The sequence below is a fragment of the Rhea americana genome, unplaced genomic scaffold (assembly GCF_003343005.1).
Source record: "Rhea americana isolate MKP2758 unplaced genomic scaffold, rheAme1 scaffold_74, whole genome shotgun sequence".
NCBI lineage: Eukaryota > Metazoa > Chordata > Aves > Rheiformes > Rheidae > Rhea > Rhea americana.
The window spans coordinates 3,875,978-3,902,431 of record NW_028186912.1 but is presented as its reverse complement, the minus strand read 5'-3'; the positions used below and the strand labels follow the sequence as shown (position 1 = coordinate 3,902,431).

At 36.6% G+C, this 26,454-nt stretch overlaps 1 protein-coding gene across 1 annotated transcript in view; it reads left to right on the top strand.

Moving 5' to 3' along the window:
* Positions 1–26,454, top strand: part of SSBP2 (single stranded DNA binding protein 2) — a 176,138-nt gene that overhangs the window by 108,470 nt on the left and 41,214 nt on the right. Inside the window, exon 6 of the mRNA XM_085322055.1 lies at positions 12,067–12,156. Coding sequence (XP_085178181.1) covers positions 12,067–12,156 — 90 coding nt within the window. The remainder of the gene's footprint in view (positions 1–12,066; positions 12,157–26,454) is intronic.

Below are 26,454 nucleotides of genomic sequence, written 5' to 3'. Positions count from 1 at the left end.
AGTAATTTGAGTTCAAAATGCTATTTATTAGGCTTCAATGTAAGAAAGAACTTTTGGTTGCTTTCTTAAAATAYCCTGAATTTAAAAAGTACCTCTGTGATACATGAAAGTATCTTAGACAAGGCATAGTATATCAGATACTGAAGACCTTAGAAGAACATCTGAAAAGCTTTACACAGCCATGTCCTCTGAGGACATGAGCCTCCTCTCTCTGCCGTCCTTTGAGTGTGGGTCTGATCTGTCTCCCTTTTGAATTCTTATATCCCATGGGGTAGTGTGCTGGACTCCTGTTATTGTTAGGCTAAGTTAGGCTACTTTATAACAAACAGCTGTTACCACAAAAATGTTAGGTCTTCATAGATTTTAATTCTGTTCTACCACTTAGAGATGTTAACTGAGTCCTCAACAAACGCCATTTATCCAAAGGTAAATGTTCGGATAATGTGAGAAAAAATAGATATTTTATAGGCTAATTTTTAATTAGTTTTAACCTTATCATTTTTTTTTCTAATCAGCAGGGCTTTCCTCTGGCTGAAATATTAAAGCTTAAACATTCTAGCTGCTCTAGAAGACCCAAGTTACAGATAGATGTCTCAAAAATCTTACCTAGTGGGCTCAATTTCATTATAAATGCTGCAGTCAATGCATTGCATGCAACATTTCAGTTAAACTGAAAATGCTTGAATACAGAGTGGATTTTCACAAAAGCTAACTTCAGTCCTGGTAAGGCTGGTCTCCCTTCACGTCCTTTGTAGTTGATGGGGAAAGGTACACTCCTCCGGAGCATGACTCAGAGCAGCTTTCTCTTTGYGTTGGCTATAGAGGGAGCCGGAGGAGATGAGCCTCGCTGGGCAAGTTATTTTGCATGGTAGGGAAGGTATTCATAAAGGCTTTATTCAGCGTTATATGTAAAATGAGATATTTCAGCATATATCTTTAATTTTCAGATGCTTGTTATTTTTGTGATAGTGTTGGCTTTGTGCTGACATTTCTGCTTCTGAAATTAACTTCAGGAAGTTTGARGAACGGCTTCACCCTTGAGAAAAGCAGAGAAATCTATTAAAAAAAACAATAATCTAGAGGGTTTTGTGTGTTTTTTTTATTTCTAGTTTCTTAGTGACTTGAAATTATCACATACTTGATATAGAATTAAGAATTTATCCTTGAGCACCCATATACTTGAGAAATATCACTGATTTTGGAACTGCAACATTCACTCTCGAGGCTGTTAAGCAAAGGATGTATTGTGTTACATTTTGTGTGCCAATCATTTTGTTAAGAATGGAGCTGATTTCAAAAATGAAAAGGCTTCTTCATTATAGTCTGTCTGTGCAAATTGGATGTCAGTATTAAAATATCTGTGAAGTCCCACTTTTAGGACAGAGTAATAATATTTACAGCATAATTTTGAGAAATACAAAGATATTTTTGTAGTTTGTGTTTTAGTAGGAGTTATTAGGAGTAATGCATGTCAAGATATGAGGGTCCAAACAAGAATCCCTTCCTTAACAAGAGGAGCAGCTTCGTGATATAAATTCAGCTCTGTCTGAAATAGCATTTCTTCTTCTGTCTGTATACTTTCTTTTTAACTTAAAATCCAATCTGAGTGGAGAAGGAATTATTGAAGTTTTTTTTTCTGAACGTGTGCAGATGATGCCAGGACTGCTGAATCATCCCCAGGCAACCTGGGAATAACCCCAACCTCTCTAATTTCCTTTTCATATTCAGAAGTCATTCTTTCAACCTACTTTTCCCACATAATAACTGATAGCGTGTTTGTTCTTTTATGTTTCATAACTTGGAGAATACATAGAGATCTAGAGAAACTTTAATGTAACCATTATTTTTGACTATTTTTAAAAGCATAAAAAGCATTTGAATATTGTGTGGAGTGCAGTGGGATGAAAATTGGAATGCATAGCATGACACTTAAAATCTTTGAAAAATAAAACGTTGGTACAATTCTTGGTACAGAGAATTGTCTGTAGAGCATCATCAGAGAACAGAATGGAGCATGTTTGGAGCAAGAAGAAAAAACTAGCAATAATTAGCCAGCTTTGTGCACTGTATTGTGGCTTAAACACGGTGATAGCCAAAGTGTTACTCAAAACTCATAGGTGGATAAGCTAAGTACCTGTAAAAATTAGTTTTAGATATCTGCCTTTGACCTGATTGGAGAATGGAAGCAAAATGATTGGTCAACATTTAAAATTATTTGGAATAATGATTTCAGGAGTGTGTTTGAGTGTGTGCATATTAAAAATGCATTAAAAAAGGACCAATAGGTCACTTCTTGCAGTCATTTTATCATGACCATAAGAGCTATTGAAAAAAAATACTGAGAAAAGATACAGAAGCAATTTTGTATTTCAGCAATTTTAAATGTAAAATTAATGTTTCTGATCTTAAAAGGCAGATGAAAAAATCAGTGCAATGCATGTAATATTTGTCACATAATATGTGTTAAATAATTTCTTCTATCAGTTTCCTGTTAACAGCATTTTAAGAGAAGTATCTTCAAACTGTATTCAAATTCCTAATGATTGAGAAGGTGGTGGGTTAAAACTGTGGTCTGCAATGTCAGTTATTCAACAAAGACGTGATCTGGAGGTGCAGCTTGGAAAAATATCACATTGAGTATTTTGTGGTTGTTAAGCCAGCAGACCAAAGCAATCTTGGTCTCTAAGGAATCTGGAGGAGGGGTGTAAGTGTCACTTCTGGAAAGAAGTCGTTTCATTGAAATATCACTGCAACTCGGCTCCAAGCTGCAACAACACCGTGTGTGTCCTCAAGTGCCTTTAACTTGTCGGTAACATGGTTATTACTGATGAATCTGATAATACTGTTGCGTCCTAACAGAAGTGCAACGTAAGGCAGTTGGCTAACATTTAGTACTTTGATGCTCTACCTAGATATACGTTATTAAGTAACGGAGCGCTTGGAATTAAGCTGAAATAAATGCCCTTCTTCAGTAGCAAATTGTCTGGAAACACTGTTTGAAGTATTATGCTTCTTTTTTGTGTCTTCATAAGGAAATAGGAAAAGCCAAATATTCAGCTTTTAAGTATAGTTCTGTTGTTTTGAAGTAGGAAATAGGCAATGATTTGGTAGACTTTAACGCATAAGTTATTTTTGCWCTTTTCCTCATTTTTATGAAACTGAACATTCTGTGGATACCTTTGTGTAGTGGTTATTTTTAATAACTTCCAGTGAACAACAGTTTATTTTTAAGAAGATCTTTTCTTTATAGCCATACTTCAGAGAAGTCCTTCAGTGGGAATATAAATAATCCAAGGGAAGAAGAGCTAAGAGAAAGAATTGAAATGTCGTCTTTGGACGAGAGTTTGAAATCCTTCCATTCATTCATTCATAGCAAAGGTTTCCTTAGAAAAGCATTCTGTTTTACTTATCTGTATTTCCAAACTAATTTATGTATTGTTTATCACTTATAATAATGTTTAAGAGTAAACAGAACTACAATTTCAAAATCCAAGTCAAAYTGTAAGGAGTTGCAATTTGATAAAAATGGAGAAGTTACAAGAGTAGCATTTTGAACCCTTATAGTTACACTTTCCAGATTGTTACTGCCAGGTGAATGCCTTTCTATTACAGAACAGAAGTTAAACATTTTAGGTAAATACATATGAGTGAACCTGTACCAAAGATTTAGTTAGGTTTTGTGAGCCAGATTTTTCAAAGGGCTTGCTTGTATGAAATGGTGAATCTACCTTTTGGGGCAAGATCTTCAACTGTAAATAGACCATGGCTACTCATTGCAAATCTAGATGTGTTTCTTGCATGTACAAATGAATGTCCAAAGGATCTACAGAAGGAATAATAATTTATTGCCAGTTTCTTAAAGAAAATTTGTTCGGAGTGGTGAGAAGTTCTACGTTCTATTTTAAAGAAAATGAGAAGGTTTATAGTGGTGAATTAATGTACTTTTTAGTAGTCATCCTCTGATTTGTGGTAGGTAGAAAATAATGAAGCACTATTAYTGTAACTTGCTAATAACTTAGAAATACTTGATAAGTTACAGGTTGAAGTGTTTGCAAAAGGAAATTTGCTGATCTTGTTCCAATATTGACTACAGTATGTCTGGCAGTTTGAAGCTGTCAATGGACAGAAATCAAGCCCACAGTAAATGAGATTGGAAATAATAATCATTGATCATTTCCCTCCCCCTCAAACAAAAAAAGATTTAGATTTCCTAATCATGAACTTGAAAAAAAGAGACTTATCCCGCAGACTTATCCTATGTCTTTTGGGGGAAAAAAAGGACAAATTTTTGAAAGTTCTAAAGAAGACAGCATATTTGTGTCAGAAATATTCTGTATAATGTACTTAACGTGTACCTTAGTATGTACTTAACACGTACTTTTTGCATCTGTATCTGTTCAGTTGGGTTTTTTTGTTTGCTTGCATAAAGCTGGAGAAYGCATGAAATGCTGTGAATTAGAAGATATTCTTTAAAACAATCAGTAGTAAGTAGGTAACAGGGAATAAGTAGTCAGATTTTTGATGTATTATACATATCCATCCTATCATAACACAGCAATCGGTGCTTAACTCAAAAAATGTTGGAAAAGGAGGGTGTGAGAAAGTTATAACAAAAGACAGTGGGCTTTTGGATTGTGTTTTGCTCTTATATTGTTCTTTTGGTGCATGAGAGGCTAGTCACAGCTGAACATGGTGGCCCCGCTAGCCTTCTGTTCCTATATTTATTTACTCTGCTCTTAATTGTTGTCTCTAGAGGTGATGAATTAAGCAATACTGATTTGGAAAAATACTTGACTTTCATATGAACTTACTTGTATATTCATCTCAGGTATATTCATATCAGGTGACTAGCAGAGTCCTACTTATACTTGGTTATCAATATGAATTTTAAGCGTGGGGTTCAAGGAGCTATCTACCAGAAATAAAGTACATTCTGCTTTTCCTGTCAACAATACGCTGCTGTCATCAGTGTTTCAAACTGAGTACCCACAGCAGTTGTTCCCCTGTGCTCTCCTTCGCACCACTCCTTACGGGTCTCTGCTTTTATCAAGGTATTTGAGAAAAGCAAGACGAGATCAAGCCACCCGCAGTGCCAAGGCTACTGTTTCCTGTGCTAAACAGAGTTTCCCCTCTTAGTGCTCTGCCCACTGTCTGTCTGTAGATACCTATTACCCTGCTTTTGACTTAAATTGTGAACGTCTCTGTCAAGGATCATTTCTTTGTTCTACATTTCTTTGTTCTTTGCCTACAAAGCGGAGGCCAGCGAGGTCCTAGTCTATCACTGGGTAGCCCTGCTTACCAGGATACTTAGGAATAACAACAGCAGCACGTAAAACAAGCGGGTAGGTTGTACTGGGAAATGAAGTTACAACACAGGCTTAAAAGGAGTTCATGTTCCTTGTTTGATTTGCACGAATTAGCTGTGTATTAATGTCACATGAACATAAACAAAACTATGGTGGAATATCGAAACATTGCTTCTGTTAACTGAATTGATGGTATTAATGTCCTCCCTGTGAGAATTCTTTTAGTCTGGTTACTGTGTATTTTGGTTGTATATGTTCATATGACAAAGTTGTAGTAATATTTCTATAACATCATTTGAAAAAGACATCTAAATTCATTTAGGTTATAAAGCTCAGTGATTTAAAAAAAATAATTGGTTTATTTATTACATTATCARAATGATCCTTAATACTAGGTTAAGCACCAGTTGTATCTACATTTGAGTGCTTGAGCTTAAGGAGTGAATTATGTCTTAGTCACATTAATGTTTAGATGAAATGTAAAATGATACTGCATATATAATACAGCTGGCTCTCTGGATTTATCTACAGTAGATTTGTTATGAAAATTCCACTTTTGATGAAAAAATCTGAATTTGAGAGAAACTGATTTAAGTGTTTTTATTTCCGAAGATCTTACCAAAATTCCCATGACCTAACATCTCTCTGAAGCAGGATTCAGAAAGAGGAAAGAAAGCTGAAGTATGTTAGGCATTACTTAACAGTACTTCGAAGTACATAGACAGCTTTGTCTGCTTCTCATTCAAAACCAGATGTGAAATTTAGGAAAAATCAAAGAATAGCTTTCAAATTTACTGTTAAAGTGAACAGCGTCTCTGAAAAGGAGTGTAAGTAGTAGGAGTGCTGACTCCATAGAATATTTTCAGTAGATGCTGCTAAGATCTCAGTGTTCTGAGATCTGTAATAAACACAAAGTTTCTTRGGCTTTTTTGTTGGTTTGTTTTTCCTTGACCTTGACTTCATAAAATTGGTGCGTACAATTCATTAATACAGATTGCAGCCTATTTTACAATTGGATATTTTTGATCAGTTCATTCAGTTTGTAGAACCTTCACAAAAGCAGGTTAGGAGTTTTTTCTYCCAGAATGCCATCTAAACCACATTTGTGCTACAAAATGTTACTAGGATGTAAAATTTTACGTAGTCCTACTGATACTGGTAATTCACTTTAATATGTTCACCTTGAGCTGCCTTTACTAATGTCATGTGTTCATGGTGCATCGTATTCTCAGTGTACCAGGCTATATAGCAAAAATATGATTTTACCCTAGTATTAGGGGGATAAGTACCACCCGACAGAGGCTCTGTCAGCTAGAAAGCCACAGATGGGAATATCAACAGGCTATTGTTCCCAGAAATATAAAAAAGAAGCATGGCTCCAGGTGACTGTAAAATATTCTCAGTCACACTTCACTTGTGTATGCTATGTGATATGAGATAATGTGCAGGTTGTTGTATCCAGTGTGCAAATAGCTAGAGGAAACATCTTTAAAAGAAAAAAAAAGGTCTTTTTAGCTGTTTTAGGCCCTTCATACAGAAAGAATCCCTTTTGGGGGTGGGGAGAGTGAATAAAACTAGCTCACTTGACAACAACGGCGATCATCTATGCCTTATCAGGTCCAGGTCCACACCTCCTTCAAGCCAGAGGTGTTGATGCTGCCACTTCTCCTGACATTGTTGCCGTGTTCTCAATGGTCCCTCTTGATCTCTGATGCCAGTTTTAGTGTCATTGAATCTTTGACAGATGATGAGGGAATTGAGTTGGAAAGAATGGCTGGAGATCTGCCTTATATGTGAGGTCCAGCTTCTCACAGCCGTTTTAAATAGACGTTTAAAAAATTGGAGATTGCCTTTTTGCAGAAAAAATTAGTAACACCTGTTAAACTTCTTTTTCTGAGTAAAAATAAGGAAGTCTTTCTCTAAACAAAGTACTTCAAATGCCCAGATTAGTGAAAGAGCCAAAGTAGGATTTTTATGGATGAACTCAAGTCCTTCGTAAAATATTTTGATCACGTAAGAATTCTGTCACAAACCAGTTGTTGTGATAGCTTCAGAAAATGACCTGTGTATTGCAAGTTGCTCTGCAGATTTTTATATGTGGTTGCAATATTTGCATATACTAAATTAATTGAATAACTAACCTGTTTGTATTTTTATTTGTTATTTATTTTATAATTTCTTACAAAATTGAACCTTGGCTATTAGCAGCTAGTGATCAGAGAGTAGTTTTGTTTTTTTGATATAAGGATCTGTTTTTGCATTGTCTGGGGTTGCTTGGGTCACTTAATAAAAGTCCTTGATAGTTTATATTCAAGTAGACCATTTTAATTAACAATTGTAAAGAGATACCTCAGTATTTTAGATACAAAATCAAATAAAGTTTTCCATTTTTAAGGAGGTGAAATCTTGTATGAAGCGATTAAACAATTTAAATTTTCCTATTTCATCTTTTTATAAAAAGCAAGAGAAGCAAATTGCAAATATTTGAAATGTCAAACTAATGGAAATATGAATGATGAACAACTTGTAATGCATGCGAAAAGAAGCTATGGTTTGCAGTGGGACTGTGAAAGGAGAACTGAATAATTCATCAGAATAGACTAAATAAGAATATTTCAGTGCAGCTGTTGCAGGTTTGTTTATTGATCTACCTAGCATTAGTTTTAAAAACGTTCATCTTATAGTGTAGACTAGAAAACATCATCTACCTAAAATGCTGAAGGTGCTTTATTTCTCTTCCCGAGACTTCATTGCCCATTGGGGAAAAAATCCCAAACCTACAAACATGAAAACAGAAATAAACCCAGTACATTACGTAATGAAAGATAGAAATTGTAGCTTCACTAACACTTAAGACTAAGTTGTTGTGGGTTGCCCACAACTGCAAAATTCTTACAATTATGAAAGCGATGCTTAATCACCGCTGTTTAGCCAGGTGGGGCAAAACGGGCTTACTGTTGTGGCAATTGAGACTTGGTATGGTTCTGTCCTGCTTCCCTCCGCAGGAGACGTAGATGAGAGGTGATTCTACATATGTCTGTAAACTAAACAATGTAATTAAGTCTCAAATAATTTGGGCTAATTAAAATGAACAGTACCTCCCTGAAACATCATCGTCTGCAATCAAAAAATGACCAACATCAATAGAATAAATTACTTCCAATTTTAGTAACTAGCATGACGCAAAGAACAGGTTCCCTTCTAATTACAGTCCCTTCTCCAGAAACCAGTAGAACTAAGATTAATTAAATAAGTCAGTCTGGATCACTTGCAGTGTAATCACTTCCACAAGATCCTGCTTTACTTCTCCTTTCATCACCACAAAGAATTCCCTTTGGCCAACCTTGGTGCTACCCCTGTGTGATAGGGCTGTTCAGATCTCAGCTTCAGAGCAGCTCTTCAAGATGGCACTTCAGTGCTCAGGCTTTCTGAGGAGGCCGCAGAAGCTGTCCAGCCCCATCTGTTTGCTTCGTCAGGCACCTCTTTACATCATCTCAGTTATTAAAGTTACACAAAAACTGTTCCTCCTAAAACTCCTTTGCTTTAGAGCCATAGTCCCTTCATAGGAATTGATAATGGCAGCATCTCCTAAAGTAATACATGTCTTGACATCTAGAAATGTGTGAGATGATAGAATTAGATTCATTCATTACTGTCTTTAGATCTGGAGACGAAGAGGTGTTCTGCATGACTTCCGCTATTACAGCAGCCATTTTAGCAGGCCATAAGAGTTGCTGCAATTCCCTCAGGTTCACTGAAGAATGAGGCTGGATTCCTCTAGTATCATTACTAAGTCAGATTTTAAAAAACTGTTATCAAAATATATTTCAAAAATATTGAGACTTAATTACCAAAATTTTATCTGTAGGCATCTTTTAAAATAAAGCCTTGTTTGGAAGGTTTAGTGGCCAACAGAAATCTTACAAATACAGTAACGTTCTTCTGCCTCCCCCTCCACTTTGGAATAATAATCTTCTCCTTCTTGCCTCTCTTTCTTTATTGTTAAGTATGTTTAACCATTTTTCTTTTACTTTGTTCTGTTCTGTCCTTTTTGAAGTGATCTGTGAAGTGTGGAAAACAGGAGTGAGCTCTGCTGGGGCGGATCCCCTTATGCCCATAGGAACACCATATTGCGAGAAGTCCCTCTCCCTCTCTTACGAATATTATTTTATAACCTGCAGAGTCTGGCTGAGGCGCCAGCTGAGAAGGACATCTGAGAACCATTTCTCATTGGGCATTAAGACACTCTGACATGCCTTAATGCCTGATAGAATCTAGTTTCAATAGTGTGAGCAAGAATGTGGTACTTGGGGTGGGAGGCTTCTGAAAACTGGTCATGTATCAAAGGAGATGCTACTTAGTTCTTTTTTTGTGTAATCTCTCCATTTACAGATGTATCTGACTTAATACTGTTGAGATATATTTGCCCAGCAATTTGTTTTGGTATCTTCAAACACTTATATACTGTAACATGAACTGTGCTGAATGTGCTACAGTGCTTCACAGGTGAGCACCAGGTCATGCAGATGCAGCTGAGGAGGCGTAGGGACAAGAAGGCATTAGGATGCAAGGAGGGGTTATGTTGCACTTAGGTTCATCATTATTAGTGCCTCTTTAATGGCCTGTTCCCTCTTAGTCTGAGACTGTACTGCAGAGTATTTTGGACATTTAAGGTACTCAGACTTTTAAAATCACTGATTTTCTCCATCAGTGATGTTACTGTTGTCATTCTTTATCTAGAAAACCTTTATATCTGGAAGCAGGATACAACATACTTCACTCATACTATTTCTGCATCTGTTTGTGGTTTTGCTTGACATCATGATCTGATGCTGTTTTACCAAGTCCATTTTTTGCCTAAAAAGCCTCCAGACTTGCTCATCCACTCTCCTTTGGAAATGTAGCTATTCTGAAAGTAATTGGTAGATAGACACAGAAGCTATATAAAAGAGAAGTTAACAAAATTATGTTGTATTTCAAGAGTTATTTCTCTGCATTTACACCACTTTCTTATTTTCCACTCTGTCTGGAAGTCTTAAGTCAGTGCCACGGATCTGAGAGAAGGACCAGAGATGTTCCATCCAGTAGTATGCTTTCCCATGCGGTCAAGCTCCATGATACTCCAGTCCCATGAATGTCAGGCAGTGCTCAGGGAATAGGCATTACTAGCAGATAACCATCCTTATTTACTGCAGCTTTACAGAATAGCTTCATTCATTTATGGTAGTCCCTTACAAAAAGGTATTATGATTCAAATGTGGTTGCTACCTCCAAATCATGTGACTGTCTTTTTCTGTCAATTGCAATTATATAATATTTTAACACTGATCCTAAAAAACAGATCTTTGCATAAATAAGAATGTCCTGTATTACACTAATAATATCTGCTTTCTAGTGAATCAAATGCTCAAAATCAGTTCTGAAGGCAGTACTTTTTACAATCTTCATAGTTTTATAGTGTGCTCTGGACTTCCTTTTTAAAAGAACATACAGTGTAGATGCTAAATATACTACTGATAGTTGTTCAAAAATTTGATTCTAAAGCATGGTTTAAACCATTGAAAAATCTGTGGTAATTAACTGAATATTTCCTTTCTGCTGGGTTTAAAGAGGTCCGTCTGTCTTTGTGCCAGTTTTCAAATCTTTCCAGTATTATTCTTTAATTTCCTAGACAGTGTGCCAAACACCTGGGAATATAATTTACAGATCGGCATCTTTTGGATAGCAAGTGTGAGAATACAATGAAGTGATCAGTTAATGAACATAAGTCATTCATATTCTGTAGGGCAGATATTGGCAGATCATTAGTGAACTGCAAGTGTCTCTCTTTGCATTGTACGTGCATGAATACTTTCACAAATATTATAAGTCTTTATACGTCATTCAGCCTTATGCCCAAACCAAAGCATACTGCAGGAAGGAAGGCTGCTAGAAATTAAAAGTAATTGAGGTTCCAATACCTGGCAACAATAACAGTTTGGCTTCCCTTTTTCTGATGATCTCCTGCTTATGAATTGCCAGAAGCAATATTCTTTACTTGCTTATTCCAACTGAAGGATTTGCAAAGGTAACTAATTTCATCCTCTGATTCACTTCTTAGAAATCCCTTTTTCTTTTCCTTTCCAAAAATGTAACCTGAATTCTTCTAATTTGTCATGGTGGTTATTTTGGGGGTTGGTGGAATCATGAGCATTACCCACAGAATCGTGAGCATTCCTTCTTGTACTGCTTGTAACAGAACTTTGTTATGAAGCTCAATATAATTCTGCAAAAATATTACAGTATGCTGAAATCATCTTTAAAGTGCTTGGAAATTGCTGGTAAAATGCATAAATTAATTCCTTTATCCTACATATATATTGGTCTGCATGTGTGGGGATGTTTGTACTCACATATTAAAAGCAAAAGGGTGCAAGTTACATACTCGTTTTTGTGTGTATATAGACATACATTCTCAGATACAGTTTTTTAGTCAGTCGAGATCTATCTAATCGATACATGTCTGTATATCCATGCAATCTCTAGCATCCTCTCCCTCAATGTGTACTTATGATCTTTAATAAATCGTTACACTTGTATAAAATAAGACTAAACATTATACAGTTTTCATTTACCTTTAGATGAAACAATAATATTATACCATATCCAGAGAATTGCTTTCTGCATTTTGGTCACAGCAGGCTTTTGGGGGTTTTTTTGGTGGGGGGTTTTGTGCCTACCATGCAATGACAAAGGTTTATTTTCCCTTTGTTCTTTTCAGAGTGCTGCAGCAGCTCCCAGTCCAGTGCTAGGAAACATTCCCCCAGGAGATGGCATGCCAGTAGGTCCTGTACCACCGGGTTTTTTTCAGGTATTCAGAAAAATTATGATTATAGGAATTTTAGGATAGAAAAATCCTCCGTAATACTGTTTAAAAGTCTGTAGAAAAGGTCCTGTTCTAAACTATATGTCACTATATGGTACAATACTTGAGAATTATTTTTTTAAAAAAAGTAAAGAGATGGAAAGGAGGGAAGCTCTTGACTAACAAGCATTCCATTTGTGAAATAGAACGGCACAACTCATTTCAAAATTTCAGGAATACGAAGTAGTGCCAGTTTATAATTTGAGCTTGAAAATGCTTGAAAATAATTTTATAACAATTTCTTACGATAAAATATTAGAATTGCATTGGTACTTTAAAGTAAGAATTTTGTTGGTCATGTTTAGCTCTGTGGTAGAGCCACAAGACAGATTTTTAAGATACTCAAATTGAGTAGGAATTAGTTGACAACAAAGAATATTCTACTGAGCCTCTATTCTCCCAACTCCAAAGTCTGAAAACAAGGCAAGGATTTAGAGCATGCATTGCCTCTCATAAGGTCATAAATGGAATTAAATACCCTGTTAACACTTTGGACATGAGCAGTACAGAGTACTAGGATGCAAAAAATCGCAATTTATAGTGCAAGGCCAGACTAACAATTTTAGGCCAAGATTGGATTGCTCATGTGAGTGAGCTTGTATCTCCACTGGATCAAAGCTCAGTTCTCTATTTGTTCACTGGCAAGCTGTTGCTGTTCAGCATTAGGTGTGAACGCTCTAGAATTGAAACAGTTCTTCAAGATGGGGCAAAACAGGTATTTCCACTTCACATACTTGGTCTCATGATGTGAAAGAAAAAAAAATCCAGGTTTCCAGATAGAAATGGGAGGAGATCATCTTGACAGGAAGCTTCTGTTCCATGAAAACCAGGCCTTGAAATCCAGGTTGATACAGAGTAGCATCTTTTTCCTTCTTCCATGAGATACATAGACAAAAGAGAAGCAGATTTCATCAGAAATAAAGAGATATTTTACTGTCTTACATCTTTACAGTTCTTTGCTCTTTTAACAAAATGGTGAATATAGAAAAATGGCAGGATATTTTAGCTCTCTGGAAAATTATCAGTAGTCTCTATTTTATGTGTCTGTTCTGAATGTGAGTGACAACGGATTATTTGCAGTGTTCCTTTTCCCACAGTCACAGAGCGAAAGCATGCTATATGCAGTATTGATACTTACCTAGAGAAATCCTGAATCTGGCATGAACATGCTGTTTCCCCGATTGACTCAGAAGCTGAGGCAAGGTTTTAAATATGCGAATTAAAGATATTTTGCAAGTGAAGCACAAAATATCATATAGCTGCCAGTCATAATATCTTCAGAAATTGGTAGAAGTAATTGTTTTATTTCTGATTTTCCTGGTTTGAATGCTGGCTAGGTAGGGTTTTTTTAAACATTTTTTTCTTAATTTGTGATATTGCATAAATATTTTACTTTTTCTTACTTTAGCTACCCATTCTAGCCATACTGTCAAAAGAAAGAGAATTTAAAGTTTACTTTTATTTTCTTAAAGGAAAATAAAGAGGGGAAAGTGCAAAGGAAGGATAAGTGTGTGAGTGTGGAGGAGAGAATAAGTATTTTAAAGGTTTTGCGGAAGAAGGGTATGGAGGTTTTGTTTTTTAGCTACATAAGCACCGAAGCACTTCTATCTGTTCTAAATGCTGAGAGAGGTAAGAAAGACAAGATTTCTTTCCTAAGACTGTGGGGACAATAGGAAAAATTTCTATGTTGTTAAAGATTCCTCCATAGGGAAAAATCTTTCCTTTTGTGTTCTGCTGAAGTTTCCATTCTCTTCCCAAAAAAGCCTCCCAGTACCAGCTTTATACCTCAGGAAAAAAAAAAAAAAAAAGAGAGAGAGAGATCCTTGTTTATCAGTATCTGAATTCAATCTTATTCAAAGCTGTATGGACTGTCTGCTCTTTTTCCAAGGGCTAGGATTGAAAATAAACTGAGGAAAATCCATTTTCACTGTAAGACAGTTGGTAACATTAATCAGAGCCATAATGAACTCAACAATATCTCTGATGAATCTTCTACAAGACAAGTTCCAAGAACTGACCTGCACAGTCCAATTAGTTTGGACTCCTCCAGAGATTACCATTCACCTATTCTTAAAACTGCTGAGTCCTTGTCATCATGTATTTCTGTAACACACAAAACTCATTTTGTGTCCCTTGTAGTTGATAAGAGTTCTACTTTCTTCAGTCGAACAGCCTAGTTAACAAAACAAATGTTTTTCAAGAGGTGATTCGTTTTCTTTGTAGTTTTTGTCTGTTTAAGAATATGTACAAAGAAATAACATTTTAGTTAGGAAATCCAACTGTAAGATTGATGGCAAATACATTGATATGATTGGGAGCAATCCCAACAAAAAGGAGCTAAGCCAAAATGAAGGCAGGTTCGTATCAGCGTGCTGAAACTATAAGGTGTGTAGAAAGCACGTATGTACAGACATCCCATGATAATGTCTGTAGTGCTGGGGAGAGTGTCTTTTAGTCAAGAAGCAGCTAATATCTATTTGTAGTGCCTTCAGAGCTGTGTCTTGCCAAAGTCAGTTTATCTGAGGTCAAGAAAATAAATTTGCAGACATCAGCCCTGAATGTGAACCTTGAAAACTGAGGGGCATCATCTGCTTCCTTAAAACCTAGGTGAAAAGACAAGCAAGAAAGAGATGATCACAGGCAAAGCTTACTACTTCTTTAATAGATGCTTTCTTTCTAGTACATCCTAACTAGTAAATCAGTTTCTCTATACTCTTCTGCACTTGCACAGATCCTGACTGATCACCAGAGTAACCAAATCACAGAAAACACATTCATCTGTGCATACTGAAGAACTACAGTCCCTCCTCTATCAGTTACCAGTCTTCTTTTACTGAGGGACAGAAATGTACGCTTGGACTTGTCACAGACTTCTAGATTGTGAAAGTGAGCAATTGTGTTTTCTTGAGTCAGAAAACTATAAAAACAGTGGTAGAATGGTATTTCTATCTCTATTTAATTCTAAGACTTTCCATTATAGAAACAGCTCAGCATTTTGCAACCTAAAGTTTATCAGTAGGATCATCCTGAAATTTGTAAATTTGCCTTTCATTGCATTCAAGAAAATGTTTGGATTAGCGCAAGTTGAAAGCTATCAAAAACCACTACCTTCCAGCTCTGCCTGGCTAACTCAGAATTGACAGAGTTGCTTCTCATCACCAATTCAGGGAATGGCAGTAATTTAGATGGGGACTGTACTGGAAACCAAGAAAGGTTACACAAGTTCCATTTTTTTTGGAGCTGTTGACCACTGCTGTTAATTCTGCGTCCTTCAAAAGTATTTTCTTTCTTTAAAGGACCTACTTCACTAGTATAATACACCCACATAGGCAAAATCTGGGAGTAGCATGATTTCTCAGAATCTGCCAAAAGCTTTACCCTGCTCTTTGTAAAATGAGGTATTTGTGCGTATGAAGTAGACGACTGCCATTGACATTGAGCAGCAGTCTCTGTAGTTTTATGTCTGGTCCACAGAGGTGGCGTTTTGAAGCCAATAGTTGTATATCTATTGTATCCCGGTATTTGTATTCCTGTATTTTAAGTCAGATGATGGTGTTCAACACTACAATACTGAAGGTCAAAAATGTAGACTTAGGATGATATAATGAAAGGGAGGTAGTATAGTTGTGTGTAACTATTGTTATTAAGTAGGCTTTTTTTAAAAAATGGTTTAAAATGTTTGAAAATTAGATTTGTGAACTCAAGAGGTTTTTTTGTTTGTTTTTTTTGGKTTTTTTTGTTTTTTTTTTTTTAGGAATTGTCTCAGTTTCATCTCAATAAGCATCATTGTGCTTATTACAATATAACTTCTAATTTCTTAGCTAGATTTTTTGTGTACATATAACATCGTTTCCCTTCAGTACATAGGACAGGCGGTACTCTGGAAATAAAATGGGGCATCTGCTCCATAGAGTAACTGAGTCTACTCCTGCTTCATTTGCTGCAAAACTGAATGCTCAGAACTGCAGGAAGAGAGAATAGAATGGTTTTCTGATATACGGCTATTAAATCCCGAGTAGGAGGACCAAAACAAATTTTAGAGTTGACTTTGTATCAGACTCATATATTGAGACATTGGGTCAAATGAGGCTCAGTGGCTGGGATGTCTGGACGATTAGTACATCTGACAATAAGTTGCTTTGTTAGAAAAAGTGCCTCAGAGAAGGAAAATGGTTAGGAACTAGCGTGCTGGACTGCACCTTAAAAAAACCTAGGCATAGTTCTTTCCAAAATTTCCCACATTTTTCCTTTATCCAAAGTCCTTCTATTTGTTCTTGTTTCTCCACCTATAAAGAAGAAGTTCATAAGGGAAAATCCTTTAAAAAGATTATGAATTACTTGGACAATAGAAATCAGAAGCCTATCTTAGATTCCATAAGGATAAGATGACTATACACATACCTGAAATTCTCATCTAAAATAATCTTGCTTCCAGTCAGAATCTTGGAAATAGATCATCTTTTGCCACTTTTCCTCTCTTAACCACATTCATTATATTGAGGAGCTATACTGTGTATGGAACTACAATGTGAGGAAAGCACTTAGCTACGATGTTAATAGAATAAAATCATTTAGGACATATTCTGTGCCATTTTTAAGCCTATGAATTGGTCATTTGTAATTTTCTTGGTATGGCTATCCACAGAGAGCAGCACAACCTAGGCTTCTTCGCTGTTGTCGGAGCTCCATCTAATACAGAAAGATAGATGCAGGAATGAAGTAGCATGTACTAATTATTTACCTTTAGGTTTAAACATTAGAAGTTGTATATAACGTCAGCAGCCAAAGTTTTATACAAGGCTATAATAAAGTCATCTAAGATGGGGTAAACTCATCCTCTTCTGATCAAAAGGGATTAGGTCATAGAATTCAAAAAGGCTACGATTTTACCAACCAAACTTATTTCCAGTTTTTGATCCAAGAACGGCTTTTCTCACGAGAGTTAGTTCTGTACAATACAGAAGTGGTATTTTAAAAAGTTCTATTAGATACAGGCGTAGGGAGATCTTCAAAGTATTAAGTATGAGTCTCACTCTGGTCTTCACTGGGACAATGAGATCTGAAGAAATTCATTCTTACCTGTCATGATATGGCATGGATTATAATATAATGACATGACCATTTAGAAGCATTGTCATGGAAATTTTGAAGTCCAGGTGCACCTCTGTTCCGTGATACATGCCAGTGTACCCATTTGAAGTGCAAGAATTGCATTCAGGTGCGTACTAGCACTCTTCAGGTAGTACACTGCTAGCCCATTTCCATCTATCTCTGTTGATCTTCAAATGATCTAAAAAAATTCAAGAAACATTAAATTTGTCTTCTCACAAAATATTTCTATGTCTCTTTGTTTCTATTATTAAAGTAAATAAACAAAGGCCAGAGGAAGGGTTTGGAGCTTGCGTTCAGTGAAGTATTTTGAATTTTTAAAAAGCATGAGAAGCATTGATTTCATGGGGTTTTATTTGCCTTTTAGTTATTTTTTCAAACAGCTAAATATAAAGTTCTATGTTGTAGTCCGGTAGAATTCACTATCTTTCTCCAAGTTAGTGAAAATTTGCACTGCTGAAAAGCTAGTCAAAGTTGCTTGATTTTACAGTGCAATTATGAGAAACATTTAAATGCATATTTAATTAAAACCCAGTTATCTTCACCTCTTTTATTACTTGTCTGACCAAAACTTTGCCATGTTTGCATTTATATAAAAGAACCTTTCTTTTTTTTAAAGGCACTCAGGCAGATAACAACATTGAGTTTGTACTTAACTCACCTGGGAGACACTGCTGTGTAGTTAACTCATCAAGTGCCAACTGAGATTTGGAGGAAACAGGTTGTTCAAAATTCACAGTTCACTTTAGCTTGGTAGATTTTCTTAACATTAAATTCTACCATTAACTACACCTTTTGCACGTACAAGTGAAGTGGGGTTTTTTGAAATCCATTAGTGTTTCATGTCAAATTTGTTAACATTTGATTTAATTAAGCTTACCACTAAACCTTATTCTTAAGCAGCATATATAATCTAAAGAAATTGCTATGCAGTTTGCTTCATTCACTGATTTCTGATAACTAGAAATACTTGGATAGGCATGGGAAAAATGTGTTGACAGAATGTTTGAAATACAAATGTTACATATTGCTCTTACATAAAGAGGAAAAAAAAAATCCTCCACAAACCTCAACCCACCAAAGGAATATAAGGCTGTCATGCCATCTAGTGGCAATTGTTCATTCTCAGATTAGCTCAATCCATATTATGCTAATGTATTATTTTTAGCCTTGTTGTGCTTTAGTAGAGCTGACCTAATGCTCTAGTAGAGCATTCTTACAGTAAGACAGATGAGCAAAAAGAACTTTTCCATTTCTCTTCCTGCCTAGCATTACTGTTGTCTATAAAAAAACAGAGTTTAAATAGCACTTAAGTAGTGAAAATAACCAAAATAGATTAGTGAATTAAAAATCAATATCAACACACACCTCTTTGCATTTCAAAACAGAAATAGTGAACCATTTATATATAAAAAAAATGTTTTTGTAAGCTTCTGTGGAAGGATATAAAATGTCTGTTCTTTTTTTAAAGTCATTGATTGCTGAAGTCTCCTAAATAAATACAGATGGTATCTTTACATCTCTTCTGATTCCAAGACAGCTGAGAGTGAAACTAGCCCATTTACAGGTTCACTCAGTCCTGGCAATCACTTAATCTAGCTCACATGTGTTAGTCTCCTAGAAACTATTCTACTGGCTAGGGAGCTGCTGGGTACACGAGCTGCTCCATCAGCTCTCTGCTGCTCACGGAGCATCCTCCCAAATTGCTAATTTCCACAAGCATCCAACAGAAAGGAATATGAGGAGCGAGAAGTGCTCCAGTGCCCCTTTGAAGCCATTCTGAAGTCTCTGTGCTGTTTCCGTGACTTGTCTACTGAGGGGTTGTTGTTTGTACAAGAAGTTGGTAGCTAAATTCTGGTAGCTAAATTACACGACTAAAGTTAAATGATACAGACACCACTCAGATTGATCTTTGCAGCTCAATAGTGTGTATTTACAGTGATTTTGGAAATACTTTGCTTCTTTTTAAACTACTCTGAGCTGTTTTAACTGTTGTCTTCCTCTAATCCTCGTGTAGTTTCCTGGTTTTCCCGGGCATTACCATTTTTTTATCCCCATCTGATTTTTCTTTCAAGCAGCCACACTTAGCTGAACAATGGCAGCATCCTGCTTAGTCACTTATCTTTCATTACTGGTCTTCATGTTTTCCCCACTTTTGCAGCATGGCCTGTCTGCTTAGCCTTCCTGAGAACAATTATAAACTTGTTCACAGGAAACAATTTATGGGTGGTCATTGGGAAATCTGTATTCTCCTTGATGCAAAATCTGCAGTCTGCCTTCTTTTTGGTAAAGACTGAAAGAAGCAGCTGTTGCATATTTTTTAATTTTGAATCATGGAAATCTCAAATTTCTAGTAAAATTTACCCATGACAGAGATGAAACTGTATTTGATGTCGGAAGGCCTTCATTTTTGCTTGGGAAAGCAAGGAGATACTTATTATTCAGACTGTAGAGATAGTCTCAAGTTTCTCTTGCAAAATTAAAAAGCTACTGTGCTGTATTTTTTGCTAAAATACAAATGTACAAATCATTACAAATGAACTGGCACATGACTGCAGAATTAGCTACACATGCTATGTGCTCACACCTATGCTAAATTCCAGACAGTGGAGCAGGTGAGGTAAGCATAGGTGCAAAAAGTGAAACGTTAAAGAATTGCATCCTGAGTGGAGCAGATACAGTGAAGTCCCAGAAGTTTTGAAAAGCATCATGTTACTGTAAACAAACGAAGCATCATCAAAGCTGCAAATACAGCTTCTAAGTAAAGCTAGCAGCTTTGGTAGGCCTTGAAAGGCTTTGAAAATGTGAACGTGGATTTTGAAGAGGATTTCTTCCGCCCTTCTCTCCGCCTCCTCTCCCCCTGGGTCTATATAATTAATGCTAGTAAAGAGAAATTTATTGTACCTTTGGAATCTCCATTGTTCGTAAATGCATCCACCTCGGTACTGCAGACTTACACCCGCGGGGAATACTCAAGTGCGCAAAAATGTTTGTGCGTACAGTTCTTCACAGAATTGGGGTCTGTGCAGTTTTGCCCTTGACAGTATTGCATTATAGTATAAAATACTTCAGTAATTAATTTGACTTCTGAGACTGAGTGGGAGGGGATTGGCATCTAAAGAGATCTGTGAGTAGTTTGTATTTGTTCCTCTTTTTTCTTTCATTTTCGCTAAATAACAGAAATAAAGTCAACTTTAAGAAGATAAAGGTGCCTGACATCTGCTGGCTTTGATAATTCTATCCTGCAGTTGTGGTAATGGTTTTACTGCTCATAACTGTTAGAACAAATTAAAACTGCTCAGCTTGAGTAGCTGAGTAAGCTTGGAGCCCGCACTTCCCCCGCCTCGCCTTGCACGCGCACAGGCTCGAGCAGCCGCTCGAGTGCGGCGCAGCGAAGGCGAGCGAGGGCTGCGGCTGGGGATGAATCCCGCGCCTGCCGGGGGGGCTGTTCTCTCCTTCCAGAACCCAGTCCGGAAAATCGGTTTGTCCCCTGTGATGTGCTGACCGTGCACCAAAACTGGCCTTATAGTTAACTTCTGGAGTGTGCTAAAAGGCAGGGGGAGGGTTTGTCATTTATATATGTTTCCTTCTGTTGAGGTTAATTCAGTTCCTGTCATAGTTTGACTGTTAGTCTTTACATGAGCCGCATGTGCTTGGTTTTTAAACCAGCATCTTTGGAGGAAGATAAGGTGTTTAGCTTCACAATAATATATTTATTAAATATAACAGCAGTAATTTTTTTTAACAAACCCTAGTTTGTCATTTGCAAAGTTTTTCTAAAAAATCAATCCTATGTCGTAGTCTGGGGTGACTAGAAGGACTGCTGAATTTGAGAAAATATTTCCTCATACTTAGTGAGTTGTGTGTAAAGTGGCTGAATTATAAAATACGTTTTATTTTTTTAAAAAGGGTGATACTTCCTGACCTTCCAGTTTTAGGTTTAATAAGGCTTGAAGAGATTAGTTCTATTTTCTGTAGTATTTTAATTTAATAAAAATAAAAATTGAAATTATTAACCTGGTTTAAAATACTTGTATTTCATAGCTTTTTTAGATTTGTGCTGCTTTTGAAATCTCTTTTAAATATCATAAGCATAATTTAGCCTCTTTCTCTCCTACTTGCTAAATCTTCGTGAGCATGAGATAATGGTATTCCCCACAAAGGGACACGGATTCAATAACAGTACAATTCCTAAAGATCATATATCAGCCAAAAGAGTGTTACATACTTTCTCAAATTTCTGGAGAAGAGGCCTGGCTAGCAGGAAGATCCTTCTCCTGAAATCACGGAGGGATGTTTAGCTAGGGATAAAGAGATTTTTTTGAGGTTTTGTTTTTCATTTGTGTACAGAGTATTGTATACTCTCTCTTCTCTTCTAGAAGTGTATTCCTAGCATTCGAGTATTCCTTCATGTTGTGGAACAAGTCTAGTATTTCTTGTTGAGGGATAAAGCATTCATTTCAATTGAAGGGATAGTGTTATTCAGGTTATGATTTTTGAAATCTTAAATGGTGGCAACACAGAGGTCTGTGAAGCCTTTTCAGTCCTTTTTTTTTTTTAATTTTAATTGTGCCCTACGCTCTAAATCAAATAAAATCTCTTACTGTTGTCATTTATAGGTTGCCAGACCATGTCAGGCAGCTCTTAGAAAACCATAAATACAGAAATGATTTTTATAGGGATCTTCATCTGAAGTGCAAAGAAGTACTTGTTCATGGAAATGGGTTTGCTCACCAGAAAAGGCCAGCGTAAAGAGAAATGCTTCATTTCTTTGTGCTGAGAATCTAACACAAACAGTTTTATGTGAAATCATGTAGCTGAGAAACAGATCATTTGATTTATATACTTGTAGATTACAAGATAGGCAGTAAAATATTTGGTAAAGTATAAAACAGAGACCTCTAACATCCTAGCAGCCTTTCGTGGGGTGAAGGAGGACAAGAGTGATTATATAATTAACAGTGAAATGCAATTGAATAGAAAAGTAATTTTTGTTAAGCATTGATGATAGCCTGTCTGAGCTTTATAGAAGATAAGTTACATGTTTATGCTTATCAGCAAACTGTGCCAGCACAAGTGTGTCATTTTGAGAGCTAAATTAGTTTAGTGATGGTTAGAATTAAAATGTGTTAATCAAGAGTGTCTTATACACTGTGGGTGACCAGGATTGCCGATGGAGATGTCCACAGAAAAGAGAAGAAACTAAATAAATGAAAATACATGAATTATAAATACTTGGATAAATTCAGTTTGCATATATTTTATCGTTCATCACTGTACTCCTTAAGACCAAAAAACATTTCCTGGCTAATGGAAGCACTTACACCAATAGTAGCTGTCAAGCATCTCTAAATCATTTTATAAAATATAGAAATACTACGGAAATACATTAAAATGTTATTTTCTAATACTTTTTCAGTACCAATACCATAATGAGAAAATGAAATAAAATTATCAAGTAAGCATTTCTTAACATTTGGACTGTAAATACTTAAATAATGTCAATCATTTTAACCAGAAGTAGAGTTTGAAAACGAAAAAGAATATGAGTCACATTTTCAGAGACAAAATATATACTTTGGCAATCAAATTCATTTTTTTTAACTGGAGGAGAGAAGAACAAAGATTTTTGTTTTGTTTTTCATTTATCTAAACTATATGCAGTTCATACAGAACTTGAAATGAATAAATGGAGAGATCTGCTCTTTATGAAAATTCGTATCTGATTTATGACCTAGATGGTTGTAAATTGGACCACCCCAGTATACCCACTTATCAAGTAGCAGCACAACTGGTTTAAAATAATATGTCCCTGTGTATGTGTACTACTTAAGGCTGTGGTTCCATTTTATAGCTTCTGGTGATAAATAGTATTTAGACTTTATTTGTGCTGATTATGGTGACTGAATCATACAAACCAGTTAGAAGTATTCTAGTCCTTTTCTCTACTGAGTGCTAAAACTGTATTTCATCTTGTGTTATTTAATTTGTTGTATGTGCTGTCATTTCCCTAAGAAAGATTCTCTCTTTAGGAATATCAAGCTCTCAAAGTGGTTAGGTGTACAATATAAGAAGATTATTCTAAATTTGATGGTGCATTTAGAAAAAATAGTAGGCTAAAAAGCAGTTAGCATTTATTTTTGTTTACTTTAAGACTCTGACCTCCGAAACGTTTTGGGGAAGCCTGCAGTGCACTGTCTGCACTAGAGCTGAAGTTGAGCAGACCTGAGAGTTCGGCTGCCACGAAGCCCGTTTCCTGCCCCCTGCGGCAGCAGGCGTTGTTGATGGCTCATCCAGCAGCACGACTGCTTCCTAAAGACATCTCTGCGCTCTGGTGCAAGCGGGACCCAGCCCGCTCCTCTGCTTTCCCAAAACGCGGCTCAGGGTATGGGGCAGGCGTCCTCTGCCGCCTCGGGCTGTTAGGAGCCGCTGGAGCAGTAGCCTGCCTCTCCCAGCGCTGAGCACCGCTGGCGGGGAGCTCCTGCCCCCGTGCCGTGTCGGGATGCAGGACGAGGGTGGGTGCCCGTCTCCAGTGCTGCGCCGAGGTGCCCGGGTGACCGCGCCGGCTGCCCGGCGGCTGGCCTGCCTCCACGGCGCTGTGCTGCAGCGCGCGCAAGTGCAAACCCGTCCCATTTCCCGAGGTCTCCGCGGGAGCGCTTCACCTCTGGCAAAACAGTACGGCCGCTGGGAGGGAAGAGCTGGGTGGGCAACATCTTAAATGGCTTCGGCCATTTGCAGAGGGAACGTGCACCAGCTTCCAACATGTTTCGTGCTTGCTGCTTCGCGAGTAACCTGGTACAAACCAGTCCGCCCCAGAGCTCATCTGGTTAAAGAGCTGCTCTTCTGATGGCACTAAGCTTAAATGCCTTCGTTTAAAACCGGTCAGTGATGTGCTTTAAAAGTATGTCTTTCCTTGTGCTTTGACCAGGCTTCTGTATTTTCTCCTGAGTTAAAACAAACTTCTTAATATAACTAGCTAGGAAAATGTTAATGTGAATACAGATGACGATTGTTATTTTAAGCTACTTGACTGAAAAAGTTTTTTTTTTTCTTCATACCATGTAGACAAGGTTTTCCTGTTCAGGCATTATTCATAGCATTTTATTCTCCTCAGGGAACCAGTCCTGGGTTCCCTGTCCTCTCCCCATGAGACACTGTCATTTTGTCTCTTGGTATTTTTAATGTTAGCAGATGTGTACAACCTCACCATTACTCAGAAACTGTAATAATTCTTTCTGAACTACATTTCTTTGTTATCCTCGTAAGTGTTTGTTACATGAAGTTTTCCTATCCAGGATAACACATCAGAGGATATCGTGTGATATATAGATATTGGAATAGATACAGATATTTACTTTAAATTCTATCTCATAAAGCAAGAAAAATGAATTCAGATGTGAGCAATATTCAGGGTTAGTCAGTTGAATGTGGATTATTGAAAATTTTGCAACTTATGTGGAAAAACTTGGAGTAATTAAGTGTACAAGTATGAATAAAGTAAGAATTTAAAATGTCAATGCAGAAAGCTAATTTAGCTGTATTTGGAAGCAGACACATTACATTCCTGACTTTTAGAAAGAAAGTAAGTTTAAAGAAAAATGCATTTCTTGAAATTTGTGGTACTTACTGGAATATCATATTTAAAATTCATTTATTTTCTCAATGCTAGGTACAAGAAACCTAAAACCCGTCATATTCTATAGTAGCCTGAACAACTAAAAGAAGATAAAATAAAATATACACAACTGACAGAGAAACAGGCTGGTATCTATGTTTTTATGTCATCAGCTTTCTAGTGGATATTTTTTGTGAGATCTCGTTTTTATAATTTGTCTGGAAGTCATTTTTCTTGAATATGAGAACTAGATGTAGGCAGTAAAACTACCGATGCTTCAACATTGCTTCTTTGAGGAGTTCCCTACTAGAAACTTATTATCTGCTTGTCCCTTTTTGTTCCCAGGGGTTAAGAATAATATTTTACAAGATTTTTATGTTGTACATGCACACAGACACACATATCTGCACACATATCTTGGAAAATAATATTAAATACATAGCTTATAAACTATCCTTTACTCTCTCTTTACACTTTTAGGATTCTTTCCTTCGCAGGAGGATAACAAAAAATACTGGAACTTGTGGCACCATCATTAAAGTTCTTGGACGTTTTCTTCTATTAGAGCCTTTTTAATACTTTGCCATAATAGGACATTATGAGAACAGGAGCTAACTAAATTTAATGCTTCACATCTTGACTTTATGTAGTATCACTTCTTTAATATTTTACTTACTATGAATGATGAATATATATTTTCTGTGGGCAACCTGTGCCAGGGCTCCATCACTCTCACGGGGAAGAAATTCCCCCTCACGGTCAGGCAGAACTTCCTGTGCTTCAGTTTCTGCCCATTGCCTCTTGTCCTGTCACACGGGACAACTGAAAAGAGTTCGTACCCATCCCTTGATTTTGTACCTAAAGGCAGTAATTACAATATACTAGATTTTGCAGATGTTTCCAAAAATGCTTCTAGTGTTGCTGCAACTTCTGTGACACACGTTTTCTAATATTGGTGGCACCTCCACCTAGAGACGTGTTTCCAACCATGCTTTAGATAAGGCATACTGGGCTATGTCTTTTGTTTTCTTCATTTTTTTTCTTTTTTGTTATGTTTGGGGATTTTTTACTTTTTTCTTTCTTTCTTTTTTTTTTTTTTTTTTTTTTTTTTTTTTTTTTTGCTTTTCTTAATAAATTAGTGAAGTTATGTGGCAGTTCCTGAAATCCATTTGAGGCATTTGAGGAGTTAGTTGTAGTTTAGGGGAGTGTGCAAAATCATCGTTTATACCTGCGACATCCCTGTTGCAGATTAGAGCAACTTAAAGACTGCAGTAATTACTAAAAACCCTTTGGGGCTGTTTCAGCATCTGGAAATTACTGGGGAATGGAACTACTCTGGATATATCCCTTTTCTCAGTCAGATCTACTCTTTGAGAGGTTTTACACTCAAATGCTCAGAGTTTCCCTTAGACAATATCTACCTATGCAAGATCTGGCCCTGAAATGCCAGATATATTTTAGTTGAAGAGTATCCTACATCCTACTGTATAAGGAAAGTTCCAGGGAGATATATCCTTTGC